General features: G+C 49.1%; 6 protein-coding genes across 6 annotated transcripts; 3 read left to right on the top strand and 3 right to left on the bottom strand.

The window, feature by feature from the left end:
- Nucleotides 1-304: 304 nt before the first annotated feature.
- Nucleotides 305-1,179, bottom strand: N7471_000132 (putative 26S proteasome non-ATPase regulatory subunit Nas2; the record flags this gene model as incomplete). Its single annotated transcript, XM_057272853.1, has 4 exons — nt 305-439; nt 502-842; nt 899-971; nt 1,030-1,179. 4 exons carry the CDS (start codon nt 1,177-1,179, stop codon nt 305-307), a joined length of 699 nt encoding a protein of 232 aa, XP_057141032.1.
- Nucleotides 1,180-1,704: 525 nt separating this feature from the next.
- N7471_000131 (putative Rho guanyl nucleotide exchange factor) lies at nt 1,705-4,393 on the top strand (the record flags this gene model as incomplete). Its single annotated transcript, XM_057272852.1, has 6 exons — nt 1,705-2,211; nt 2,274-2,591; nt 2,645-2,845; nt 2,892-3,110; nt 3,167-3,392; nt 3,444-4,393. 6 exons carry the CDS (start codon nt 1,705-1,707, stop codon nt 4,391-4,393), a joined length of 2,421 nt encoding a protein of 806 aa, XP_057141031.1.
- A 594-nt stretch (nt 4,394-4,987) lies between these two features.
- N7471_000130 (SBDS family protein) lies at nt 4,988-5,443 on the top strand (the record flags this gene model as incomplete). Its single annotated transcript, XM_057272851.1, has 3 exons — nt 4,988-5,151; nt 5,207-5,330; nt 5,396-5,443. 3 exons carry the CDS (start codon nt 4,988-4,990, stop codon nt 5,441-5,443), a joined length of 336 nt encoding a protein of 111 aa, XP_057141030.1.
- A 482-nt stretch (nt 5,444-5,925) lies between these two features.
- On the bottom strand, nt 5,926-6,984 carry N7471_000129 (mismatch-specific DNA-glycosylase; the record flags this gene model as incomplete). The annotated part of the gene is made up of 1 exon (XM_057272850.1): nt 5,926-6,984. One exon carries the CDS (start codon nt 6,982-6,984, stop codon nt 5,926-5,928), a length of 1,059 nt encoding a protein of 352 aa, XP_057141029.1.
- A 534-nt stretch (nt 6,985-7,518) lies between these two features.
- Nucleotides 7,519-8,066, bottom strand: N7471_000128 (uncharacterized protein; the record flags this gene model as incomplete). The annotated part of the gene is made up of 3 exons (XM_057272849.1): nt 7,519-7,575; nt 7,635-7,951; nt 8,009-8,066. The coding sequence occupies 3 exons, from the start codon at nt 8,064-8,066 to the stop codon at nt 7,519-7,521; spliced, it is 432 nt and encodes a 143-aa protein (XP_057141028.1).
- Nucleotides 8,067-10,474: 2,408 nt separating this feature from the next.
- N7471_000127 (putative NADPH oxidase (NoxA)) lies at nt 10,475-12,301 on the top strand (the record flags this gene model as incomplete). Its single annotated transcript, XM_057272848.1, has 4 exons — nt 10,475-10,584; nt 10,639-10,893; nt 10,946-11,355; nt 11,412-12,301. 4 exons carry the CDS (start codon nt 10,475-10,477, stop codon nt 12,299-12,301), a joined length of 1,665 nt encoding a protein of 554 aa, XP_057141027.1.
- Between the last annotated feature and the right edge of the window lie 397 nt (nt 12,302-12,698).

Raw genomic sequence — 12,698 nt, 5'->3', positions numbered from 1 at the left:
TACTTTAAATGGCTATTTTTAATTACAAGTGCAGGGGCCATGCTCATGATGAGCTCTACTTGTAGTTGCTCTCCTATTGGCTTATTGGAATAAATTCTGGTGGTCAGGTCTTCGCCTGCCGAGTTATCTTCAACGCCGTTGCGATGCATACAGTTTCCCAGTCTCTTTTTACAGGAACCCAGCTATTCTGTGGAAAAACAGCCAGAAAAGACGTCTCGCATTAGTCATGAGCAGTACAGATCATCAATGTACAAGGTGGTAGCAAAATCGGGCCGTGCTTGTTAGTCTGAGTGGAAGTGTCCCTTTATAAGGGGACCAAGTGGCATCCTAGCAGGCCACGGCCGCCCCAATTCTGTCGAGGGGTGAGCTGGAGGTCCAACTCCGTTGTAGTTTCGGTATTTGTTTCGTCCTTCCGACTGACTTTAACCGATACTGGGCACTGTAGAGAAAGAGAGTTAGACATGTTGGTATTTTGACGCAGGGGCAGAGAACCGAACGTACCCCTTCATTTTCTTGGACCACCTGGGCAACCTTTGAAAGGCGCTCGTGGTTCAGCCAATTGATATGCCCGAAACCTCGAATTGCATCGCCGACTTTCAGTCCCGCCTGGTCTGCTGGACTTCCCGAAACCACGCTATTGACCTTGGCAAACGGTGTCCCCAAAGCGGTGTTATTCGTCAACGATTGCACAACTGCCGGGACGTTGGTGCCATTCGTAGTTGGGCCAGCGCCTTGCGTATTTTGTAGGCTGGCGAAATGTGCGTGCACACCTTTCTCGAGAAGTTGCATCACCTCCTTGTGGTCGTTTCGTAGGTGGATAATACGCACGCGCGTTGTGCGAACTATAATCTCCCTTCAGCGACATGTTCTGACCGACTGGGGTGTGACAAGGGCGTACCTTGCGCGATGTCGATATCATCACGGGGGAAACCGTCGAAGGTGGTAAGAGATGAAGTCATGCGTACTCCATGCTGAAATGAAAAGGATTGTTAGAAACGGCGATAGGAACTTCCGGGTATGAAATCTCACCGACTGGAGGACGCTACTAAGAGCTGACAGTTCCGCCTCGATGCGGTCTTTCTCCAGCATCAGATCTGGCATCGATAATTTGGACAGATCACGAGGAGTGGCCCCGGATGCCGGTCCAGAGGCCACAGTTGGAGCATGAATATCGTCCATGATTATTTGAGCAAAGAAAGAAAGTGAGAGAAGAAGAAGGTTAGGTGGGTCTGGGGGTGGCACCTGGGCAGCCCTGGAGCTCCCACTATTTTATATAAGCGGCGATGCTTGGCGCTCGAAGTATACGACTTTCGCCTCTTCAAGTTAAAAAAAGCTTCACTTTTCAAGGACATTATACTCTAATACATAACAAGAGAAACAGGCTCCAACACTAAAAGATAAAATTTAAAATGTGCTATTTCAATTCCAGCTATCCCGCTGCCTCACCTCATGACGTACATGGATGGGATTCAAATTCGCAATCTCTACTTTGTACTGCCTGAATAGTGGCAGTTTCCCCTGTTTTCTATACATGCACTTTCCAACGTCGAAGATGTAGACGAGGCAGGTACTCCCCGTTGCTGTTCCCTCGCCATGAAGTTCGATCCCATTGTTTTGAGCAGTCGGTTAGGTCCGCCTCTTCTTTCTCCATGCCCTCGGAACTTGAATCCTATATCTTGTTGGGCGGGATCTCTATTTGGGACCATGGCGGACCAAGACGAAGCGAACATCGAGAAACAAGCCCTGCTGGATGATGAATCCGAAGAAAAGTTCGAGAGCAGCGGTGGAGTGACTCCGACCGATAAGTCAACTTCTCGTCCTTTCAAGAAATGGATGGACAGCTTTCGAGGACGGAAACATGAGTCTCCCGCAATCCAACGGCGGTACGTGGAGGGCTGGTCAGATTCATCTTCACATGGCTCGCAAGGTCACCAGTCGAGTGTATCCGACTCATCGCAGCTCGGAACAGTAAAAACAACCACAGCAAGCATTGGAAGCCAGAGTTTGATAAGATCGAGGACAACTATTCACAGCGGAACAAACCGAAGCACGCTATCGGATGTGCGTCATTCTGGTGATAGCTCTCGGCCAACCTCAAGTCAACAAGCTGATGAAGCTGCGGAAACACGGGCCTCCAGACGGCGCCATATCCTACAAGAACTTGTTGAGACTGAGTCTGATTATGTACTTGGTCTGAAGGCTCTTATCGGGGTAAGCCATTGACTTAATTTCTATGCCTTAGTTTGATGCTGATGTGCTCTGTAAACCCACAGATCCTTACGATCTTTGACACGAGGCGCGAGATCTATGACAATATCCAGGAGATCCTCGGAATACATGAACGCTTTTTGACCAAGCTTCATACGGCATCTCCCATGTCAGCACCCCAGGCTCAACAGGCAGGTGCTTCTGAGCTTACGTCTCGGGGAATCACCAAGCGTATAGGGACCCTTGATCTGGGCGGCCTAAAGGGACTTCAGCAACGATCCTTGAGGACTCGATCACTCAAGGCATCGATCAATCAGCGTCTCATGGCACTCACCGCTGAACCAACAGAGGGACTAGAAGTTGCCCGTGAACTTGGAAAATTGGTAAATATCGGTATACCAAATAGGATTGCATGCACTGACGGGGTATTTTATAGTCACTTTCATTCCCTGTGTATGAACAATTTTGCAGCAATTATGAACTATTGACACAGGATATTGCTCTCTTACGCCGGTCAATTGCCAACTGGACAATATATGATCAGGGAATCGAGGCGCTTTCAAAATCGGTCGCGTCCACAGAACGACGCAGACAAGAGGACAACAAATCAATGACATTTAATGATTTGTTAATCAAGGTGTGTGAGTCAATTCTGGTGGGTGTTTCGACTAACAAGAAGATAGCCCATCCAACGTCTGTGCAAATACCCCCTTGTGCTACAAGATCTGCTCAGATCTACCCCTGTCAGTGATTGTCCGTCTTCCCATGACGGAATTCAGCAAGTTTTGGACAGTATGCGGGTGCTGGTAACACGGATCAATTTGGCAGCTGGAAACCCGATCAACAAAGATCGCATCCACAAGACAATCGTTCTCCAGGGTAGAGTGGATATCTCGAAATCGGTAAGCAGCACAATATCTTCATTGATGAGACGAATATGACTGAATATTTCGGGCAGGATGGACTCCAGAGTATATATAAAGACCTAGGCCCGTTGGTCATGTGCGGTGTGCTCCATGTCACATATCAAACGGCGGAAACCACCAACGGGGAGTTCATGGTCTGTGTGCTTTTTCAACGCTACCTTCTCTTCGCCAAGGGAATTGATGACCAGCGTCGACTGGAAGCAGTGGCCTGTGTCTACCTAGACAGTCTTAAGATTGATACGCTTCAAAATGGACGAGGTGAGTAACTTTCCGCTGAGATTTATGCTCGAAGCATATCTAACCCATCAGGACTGTGTTCCTACGGATGTTTATTTTCATGGAAACTCCTGTTTGAAAACCAAGATGAGAACTATGAATTCGTTCTCAGTGCATCATCGGCAGTGGAAGAAAAGCAATGGAATACTGAGATTCTCAAAGTGTCCGCCGCTTTGGTCGAAATGGCACAGCCCAAGACGTGGGAGCCAAGAAAACATTCTTTCTTGGCCCTCCAATTGTTACCTCTAGAGCATGTTCAATACACAGTGTCTTCTATGGCGCGGAGGTCATCGATGGATTCAATGGCAATCTCGCGCAAGTTCCGCGTCCAACATGTAGTCATCAAGAAAACGCATTACCCGCGCCACACCGAAGAGCCAGTTGTACAGGCTGAAGGCGAGATTGAACGGCCTAAGGCACCTGTTGACCGCTCCGCATTGACATTGACTGCTCGCCGGATTGACCGAATCCGACTGGAGCGACTGATTTCAGATGCCTACACAGGAGACCTCCTTCCATCGCCAGGAATGGTGCTTGGAAGGGGTGATCTCTTCCGACGTGGTCCGATCATGAGACGGCTTAGCCTTCGCCCAGGGTTCACCAGACGGTCGAGCTCCGTCAGCACCTTCCATTCAAGAACAGGATCAACCGGCGTGCGCTCTGACGAAGAGAACGAGGGAATGGACAAGGAGGCAGCAGGCAGCAGCGAGATAGGGGAGGATAAGGAAGTCGAGTTTGAGTTGCCTCGGACACCCACCACGCCTCGGCGGTCCAAGACATTCCTTTTCAGAGGCTCACCCAAGAATCCGGCATCGTCGGTTTCCTCACCTCGTAGCGACAAGCGACGGAGCCAGGATGGAAGTTCCGAGTCATCTCCGTCTTCCAAGAAGTGGTCGTCTCCCCAGAAGTGGTCGTCTCCGAAGAATCTGTTTAGTGCCTTGGCACCCAAGAAGCTGAAAAAGACCCGCTCTGATGCTGAGTGAAGTTCCCATTGTTACGTAGGCGGGCAAGTGTTATCTTTTTGAGATGGTTCTGGTACATTCGGGGGGAGCATTGGAGTCAAGGAGACATTATAATTAACCCGAAAACGTAATGGTGGCTTGGACTATAACTAATTATTAATTGGAATGGAAGAAGAACCTCTTATCCTCCCAACTTGCCTGGGCTCATTGAGAATTATCCCCACGTTTGGCGTCAGAGCGGATCCAACAGCGGGCAGGGGAGCTACTATGACGTCGACTGCTGCAATAGTTGGCAACTCACCGCGTGAGAATTGTAGTGAAGTGAGGAACTAGAACCACCAATGACATATAGTGCTATCCACTGTGATTTAATTGTCCTAATTGTATAGTCCAAACGAGCTATGTACCTCGTAAGAACAAAACACGCGAGCTGCTTTTGTTTGCATCAGCTCATTGTGTGACGTCACCAGTCATCATCACCTGAGCTCCCACCTGAGCTATTAAACCACCAGCTTTTACCTTTTCATCTTCATTCTCACTCAACATTTTCCCTCCTCTTCAATATCTTCAAATCTTTCTAAACTTTTCAAATTTCAACCTTCATATCCTTTCAACATGGCTCGTGGAAACGAAACCGCCTCCAAGATCTTCTACAAGGGTAGCTCGGACGACTTCATTGTCTTCGTAGAGGACCTTGAGATCCTCCAGAAGTGGAAGAGCGACCGCAGCGTTCCCCTGACTGAAGTTCTGAACGGCTGGAAGATTTTCGTGACTCACTCGTAAGTGTCCTCGGCTTTTTTATTACCACGTCAGATCATTAACATCTGGATGCAGCCACGGAGCCCAAGGTGTCCTTGATACCGCTAGCCAGAGCGCTCTGCAGAACGAATTCGGTACAACTAAAGATGACCAGTGCATGGTCAAGATCCTAGAAGGCGGCGAATACCAGGCCACCACGGTATGTTTCAGTTCCGTGTCAGTGAATCAATTGCGGAGTTCTGTATACTAACTTTGCTGAAACAGGCACGCGAGCGTGAGGGAAGCAAGAACGACTCCAACGGTAGCCGCTAAATCTGTCCTCTACTCCTTTCGGGGCCAATGGGGGGACCAGGCCGGTGTCGGTGTCTCATTGAAGCACGCCCTGCCCACCTACCTCCCCTCCTTTACCCCTCACCTTGACCTCTATTGAGATATCCATATCCCTCGATCGTCCCTTGTATGGCACTTCGGCGCATGGCCCTTTCGGAAAACGTCATGTAACACCCTCTATCTTCAGCTCTGGAATGGGCCTACAGGGAGTGTTTACCGTTTCTGGGTTTGCATCTTGGTACTCACAGGCTTCTGCACCTGATATCATGAGATAATGAATGATGAGCGACTCCACTCGTCTACAAATAAATACAAACACATTTTTTACAACTTCATTTCGAACATTCTATTCGTAAATCCGTTCAATAATTTATCAAGTAATGATCATAGCTCATGATAGTATATGGTATGGCAACATCTATACAAATAAATCCAACAGCAATCCGCAAGATTCAAACCCCATATCAAATCTCATCCTTAACCACCACAGAATCCAACCCCCTCTCCCCCCTCCTCCTCACAACCCAACTCCCCAACTCCGCCCACACAGCCTCCTTCTCCGCAATCTTCATCCCCGCCGCAAGCCCACTAGTCGTCGTAGCGACAAAAACCGGCGCCCCAGCCCAACCACCACCACGACCCATATTCTCCGCCTCCGCCTGCCACCCATACCAAAACTCCTCCTTCCGAATCCCCCTCCCATGTCTAACCCGCCAAACAGCCTCCCAAATACTCTTCCCAACAAGACAAACAGCCTCCGGCCTCTGCGCAGCAACCTTAGCCTCGAGCACAGGGACACCGGCATCCATCTCCGCACGACTGAGCATGCTCGCGTCGCGCGTCGGCCGCTCCACAATGTTCGTGTTGCCTACGCTGTACAGCGCAGGAAGCTTATATGTGTCCGCCGGTATGTGGCGCATACTTGTTATCCCAGATGAATACAGCAGTTTCCAGAATAGGTTTGATGGGTGTGCGTAGGCGTACCCTGTTATCCCTGTCATTACCCCTGGGTTCACGCCTACGAGGAGGAGGATCAGGTTTGGGGGGATTGTGTCGCGGAGGAGGGATTCTGTGGCTGAGGGGCCGGCGATTGGGGGTGTTGGTGGGATTTGTGGGGTTGTTGTGCTGCGCTTGCGTTTGTTTGGGCTTTGGCGAGGTGGGATTGGGGGTGGAGGCGTTGCTGTTATGATCGACTGTGAGCGGGTGGTGCATGGGTGGGTGGGTGTGGTTGTGGTCGCTGCCACTGTTGTCTGTGGGACTGTTTTCTTGCGGCTCGAGATGACGGCTTCTGGTTGAGGTTCGGTAATGTTTGGTTTATATTCGGTCTTGGTGGTGTTTATGCGGCGTTGTGATATAGTAGTTCGAGAGGCACTTGGGCTTTCGTGCGCTGCGGTCCCGTTATGCAGGAATTGCTGCAGTCTGCCATTGAAGCTGGTGATTTTGTTGACTGGAACATCCTCCACTGATTCAAGGGCGAGCTCGTCTTCCTCGACTTTTGGTTCGATTTCTGAAGACGGAGGCATCTTGTTTTGGTGTCAGTCAGATTGATTGGTTAGTTATCGGGTTCCAAGCAGCCTGAGGTCATTCGCGACGGTCATTCGCGACATATAAACAATGCGCAAGGCATTTGTATGGGATTTTCTGGATTTTCTGCTTCTGGATCTTTAGATGTAAGTGTGAGTATTCTTGTCAAGATGACGTGTTTCTTGGGTTTGGATAGATAGAGCATCACGTGCCAGTCGAGTCGTCGCTGGTGCCTCGTTGACAAGGCATCGACATATGACTTTCAGCTATTCTAAATATCATGAGAGGAGAACAGTCTTGTCATTGTCAATTGAAGAAAATGACATTTTAGATTTACAGAAGATGATAATACAAGCAGGAGAAATCTTCGGGTACTCCCCATACATCTTATAGACCTTATGACCGCACCACCTAGATGGAGATTAATGATACAGCACGGTCACTCTTTCAAGTCATCAAGTTCGTTATGTATTAGGCTATTTACATGATCTTCATCACGTCTGCTGCACTCAACGCACCAGACTGAACCATTGTTATGCTTTAAATAGTCCATGCCGTTTCGGCAAGGTCCAAGGCTCCGGACAGACGACCTATACATCCTCTCGTTAGCATAAGAACATCCCATGTCAAAATATGCGCAAGAACATACCTCGCCTTCACTGTAGGCCCAGAAATAAACACCAATGCCAATCAAATAATATATTGCAGGGTCCGTGCCTTGATAGAGAAGCGCCGCGAGGAGGGCGCTGAGGGGGTATATGATGAGACGGATTTCAATGCTGCGGTGCGGTATTGAGCCGGCAAGTGGTTTGAGAGGCCATTCCCAGGCTATACCCACGAGTCCCATGAGGAGGTTTAGGATTTGAAGAACGGGTACCGGGGCGACGGCCGCATCGAGGTTCCTGGAGATGAAGTCCCAGAATACTTTGGGCCAGATAAAGCCCTCAATAGCGCTGGCAACCTGGTCTGTTTGCGTTCTGTCAGTGCTGGCCTCGAGTTGGGAGTTGGGAGTGGGCAACGTACAAGCTGCCGCGGTGAGAATGATTAACCGCCCCCAGTGGTTCTTGATAAGCCTGCCCATTGCGTTGGACTATGAGCGCTCGGCTGTGTGAGAACTGTGTTGTTGTGTGTGGTAGAGCTTCGTCCAGCGAAGGTCTCGGAGGAAATAAAGTCACTTTAGTCTGAGTGACAAGTGCGGAGCTAATCTTGGGGGACAAATGTTGCAACCCACAAATAATAGCTCCACAGATTCCGTGAGATGATCACTTCATCATATGATCCAGCAAGCCATAAAGATGTTTATTGAATTGGATAATCCAGAGCACATGGAGTGTGGATATTATTGCAAGGGCTTATCGCGGTAGCATAATCTCATATGGGGAAACAAAAGCAGCATGTTCCGTGTGGCATGCTTACAGGCGGGGACCAGGTATAAGAATCTATACTTAGACAAGCGACCCCTCTGGCACTCAACCAGGACTCGGAACACTTTGCCAGGATGTGACTGTCGAGCGCCAAAGAGGTGAATCGCTGCTTGGGGTTGGTACACATGCAAGAAGAATAGGGCTAAGCCGTGATCCGCACAGATGCAAGCATGGTAGACCAATCATCGGTGGGAAGGTCCTCGAATCCTTGACAACCCCCTCTTCCTGAGCTTCTGAAGAACCGGCATAGCCCGTGTGATTGGAGAGTGGGGGATGTGACGGAGCGGATCGCAAAGTGGATGTCGGCAAATCAGAGGCCGCAGCGCTTGGGCTTGGCGTGATGAACTGCAGTGGCACGCATGGCACGCACAGGGCAGGGGCCTTCATTCTCTCCAGTCTCATCGACATTCAAATTGTACTTTTATTATTGAGGATTTCAACCGAGGCCTATGTTTTCTGGCCTGTCTCAGCGTTGTACCAGAGACAAGTTTGGAACTTTCCAGATCAGATGACCACGGTAGCCCTGATTCCAATTCAGTGCAACACACCGTCTTTCTGCATCTTCTGCAGATGCAATTCCGTGCCTGGTTTAACTTGCAGTGCTAAGTGGGGACTTTCATCGGGAAATGAATTTCGTTGATGGAGAAACATAGCTCGAGTCAATCACTATTCTATATTTGGGCGAAACGTCTACTCACTAAGGATCCTAAACCGAACGACAGGTATTTCCACTGATGCTGGGAGACCCTCGGGCTCCCGTGTGACGAAAAGACAGCGCTTGCAGGAGGATTATAATAGGCCAATCTCCCAGCAACCTTCTTTCCCTAGTCTCGTTTAACGCTGCCCACTCACGGTCCCTCATGCCCACTTACCAGCCTCCCTGCCACCCTCGGGGCAGTCATCTCTTTCGAGCTTCGGCTTCGACCCGTTTAGCTTCCACCAGTTCAAGCCAGCCATTATTATTAGAACAAAAAGCAGAATCGGACAAGATTGGTTGAACAGGGTGTGCTTCCTCTTTCCCACCAGACTAGCTTCATCGCGGGGAACGTGGCACGGTGGTCAGACTCCTACCTAGGTAGGGCGTATAAACTTCGTGTCATGATTGGTGTGCCTGCGACGAACAGTCATTAAAAATAGCAAACTTCTTAGAGTGTTGATTAAAACTGGGGTCCAGGATCATAAACAGGACCTTTGAAAGCCTTGGAAAGAATAAGCCAAGATAGCAGTTGAAAGAGACCAGGCAAAAACTGACGAGGATTTTAAGCGACGAAGATTCTAGCCTCTGCACTCCCTATCTTGGTCTCTCTCCACTACCCATTCCTAGGAGAATTTCAAAAGCACAGACGTAGTAGGCTTGGGTAGTCCGTAACTATTGGACTAAAATCTACCGTTGACGGTTATACGGAGTAGGGCCCGCCAGAAGCGATGTAATTATAGATCGGCCGCCCCCCACCCCTGCAGCTAAAACCACAACACTGGGATTCTCTGAACCTCCAACTCTCCTCCGGCCTTGTCCTTATTCATCTATTGACGTCAACCATGTCTGGAGCAACTTGAATCAACCGATAAAATATCATATTTTATCTCAAGTTTGCCAGTAACCTCTTGTATTCGAGGACACGTGCAGGGGAAACCCCCGGCGAAACGCCAACAGCGCTCGCGAAAAGGCGCGCAACTCACATTCAGTTTCTATACATTTTGATTGAGTACTATCGCAAGTTGCGAGCGTGTTTTTCCCAGTACGAGGTGTTTAATAGTATTTGGAACACTTTCAAATCCACGAGGGCCTGATCCTCAAGTTCGAAGCGAAAGTTATCCTGGAAAATCCTGATTTCCGCCAAGTTCATGGAGAAACAACGACGTTGACGAACGCCGAAGCCACCGACCTGTCAATATTGACACTGGAGTCTTGCTGCGAAAGGGATCGGGAGATTTCGCTTTCGACAGAACTTCAGTGTATATTACCGGGTTGCTGGTCAACCGTCTGGACTCGTCACTCCTTTGATTGAATTATCGCCTAAATTACTTGTCGCTGGTCGACATTCCTAAAAGAAGTCGAGGAAGAATGGCCGCAGCTCAAGAATCCTGGTGGCAGAGGGCGGACTTGACCGTTTCCAAGGTCTTGTTCCATTTGTTCTTTTGGGGTCTGCATATCGGTATTTTTGCTGTAGGATGGTATGTATTATGACGTTTACCAGCTCCTGGATTGTATTGCTGACATTCTCATAGGTACCTGCAGGCATCAAATCCAAAGCTGGCCTCGCTGAATGCTCTTAGCTATTCAGTCTGGATATCGCGAGGCGCAGGTCTCGTCCTTTCAGTCGATTGCACTTTGATTCTATTTCCTATGTGTCGGAACATCCTCCGATGGCTGAGACCACAGATCAGATGGCTACCACTAGATGAGTCGGCGTGGTTCCATCGACAAATAGCCTACTCCATGCTAGTGTTCACAGCTATCCACACCGCTGCTCACTACGTCAAGTAAGCTGCTTTCTCATTCAGCTTGTCGCAGTTACTTTCTAACAAAAAGCAGTTTCTACAACATCGAAAAAGACCAAATCCGCCCAGAACTTGCAGTGGCCATCCATTTTACTCGCGCAAGTGGTATCACTGGTCATGTCATGCTCTTGTGCATGATGCTCATGTATACCACCGCACACCACCGCATCCGCCAGCAAGCATATGAAACCTTCTGGTATGGGCATCACCTTTTTATTCCATTTATGCTGGCACTCTACACCCACGCCACTGGGTGCTTTGTGCGAGACACCGCCAGCCCGATCTCCCCTTTCGCAGGACAACAGTTCTGGGATCATTGCCTTGGCTATGAAGGGTGGAGATGGGAGCTGGTTATCGGAGCTTTGTATCTCTTTGAGCGACTTTACAGGGAGATCCGGTCCCGGCGTGTGACGGTCATCACAAAAGTCATCCGTCATCCTTATGGTATGATCTTCTTATTCTCAAATGCTGAATTGACCACAGCTAACCAATGACACTAGCTGCCATGGAAATCCAGTTCCATAAACCAAGCATGAAGTACAAAGCAGGACAATGGGTATTCCTCCAAGTACCTGATGTTTCCAGTACCCAATGGCATCCATTTACCATTACCTCTTGCCCCTTCGATCCATACCTCAGCATCCACGTCCGTCAAGTCGGAGATTTCACTCGAGCCCTTGGAGATGCTCTCGGTTGCGGTCCGGCCCAAGCCAAAGATCTTGAAGGCCTCGACCCCAACGGCATGTACGAAGTTGCCCTACAGAACGGACAGACCATGCCCGCAATTCGCGTGGATGGACCATATGGAGCACCCGCAGAAGACGTCTTCGATAACGAAATCGCCGTCCTCATCGGCACCGGAATCGGTGTTACACCCTGGGCATCTATTCTCAAGAACATTTGGCATCTCCGTTCAAGTCCAAACCCTCCTCGCCGACTCCGACGTGTAGAGTTTATTTGGGTCTGTAAGGATACCTCGTCATTTGAATGGTTCCAAGCTCTACTATCCTCCCTCGAAGCCCAATCCGCCAACGCGGCTGCTAGCGAGGGAAGCACCGAGTTCTTGCGTATTCACACATACCTCACACAGCGTCTCGACGCTGACACCGCTGCAAATATCTACCTCAATTCTGTCGGTCAGGCCCTCGACCCTCTCACCGAGCTAAAGAGTCGGACGAACTTCGGTCGTCCGGACTTCAAGCGACTTTTCACTGCTATGCGTCTTGGCTTGTTGGACCAGTCATACATGACGGGTCTGCAGAGTGCTGCTACCACTGAGATCGGAGTGTATTTCTGTGGTCCTAATACTGCTGCTATGCAGATTAGCGATGCGGCCAAATCTTCATCAACCAAGGACGTCCGGTTCAAATTCTGGAAGGAACACTTCTAGTCTTGTTTCTGGTGCCCTTTTGCTTTTTCCTTTTTTGTTCTATCTTATATGAATGACATGAATCACGAATCTCTCTTTTTTTTTAATTACTTTTCCATGATCTCATGGACTCTCTAGGTTACCCCTTCTACACTGGATCTTACATCTTGAAGCGAGGGGTAAAGCCGTCTGCTTGTGGCAGAGGAGCACGAGAGAAGCAATCACAACATACGTGGGTACCAGTGGGAATACTGGGTTGTAGGAATATATGGCAATAGACTTGACAATTTTCGTTGAATAATACTGTCTGGTTTCAATGTATCCATAAATTACCATTATAGGTCTTCTAGACCCTGATCCCTTCTGTAAATCGAAGTTATCTACGTAAGAGAAAATAATATCTGCCACTTCTTGGCTT

This window comes from Penicillium samsonianum, assembly GCF_028829775.1.
Source record: "Penicillium samsonianum strain IBT 33392 chromosome Unknown utg000001l_segment0_segment0, whole genome shotgun sequence".
Lineage (NCBI taxonomy): Eukaryota > Fungi > Ascomycota > Eurotiomycetes > Eurotiales > Aspergillaceae > Penicillium > Penicillium samsonianum.
Note: the sequence above shows the minus strand (reverse complement) of the source record. Positions and strands in the feature narration are given on the sequence as shown.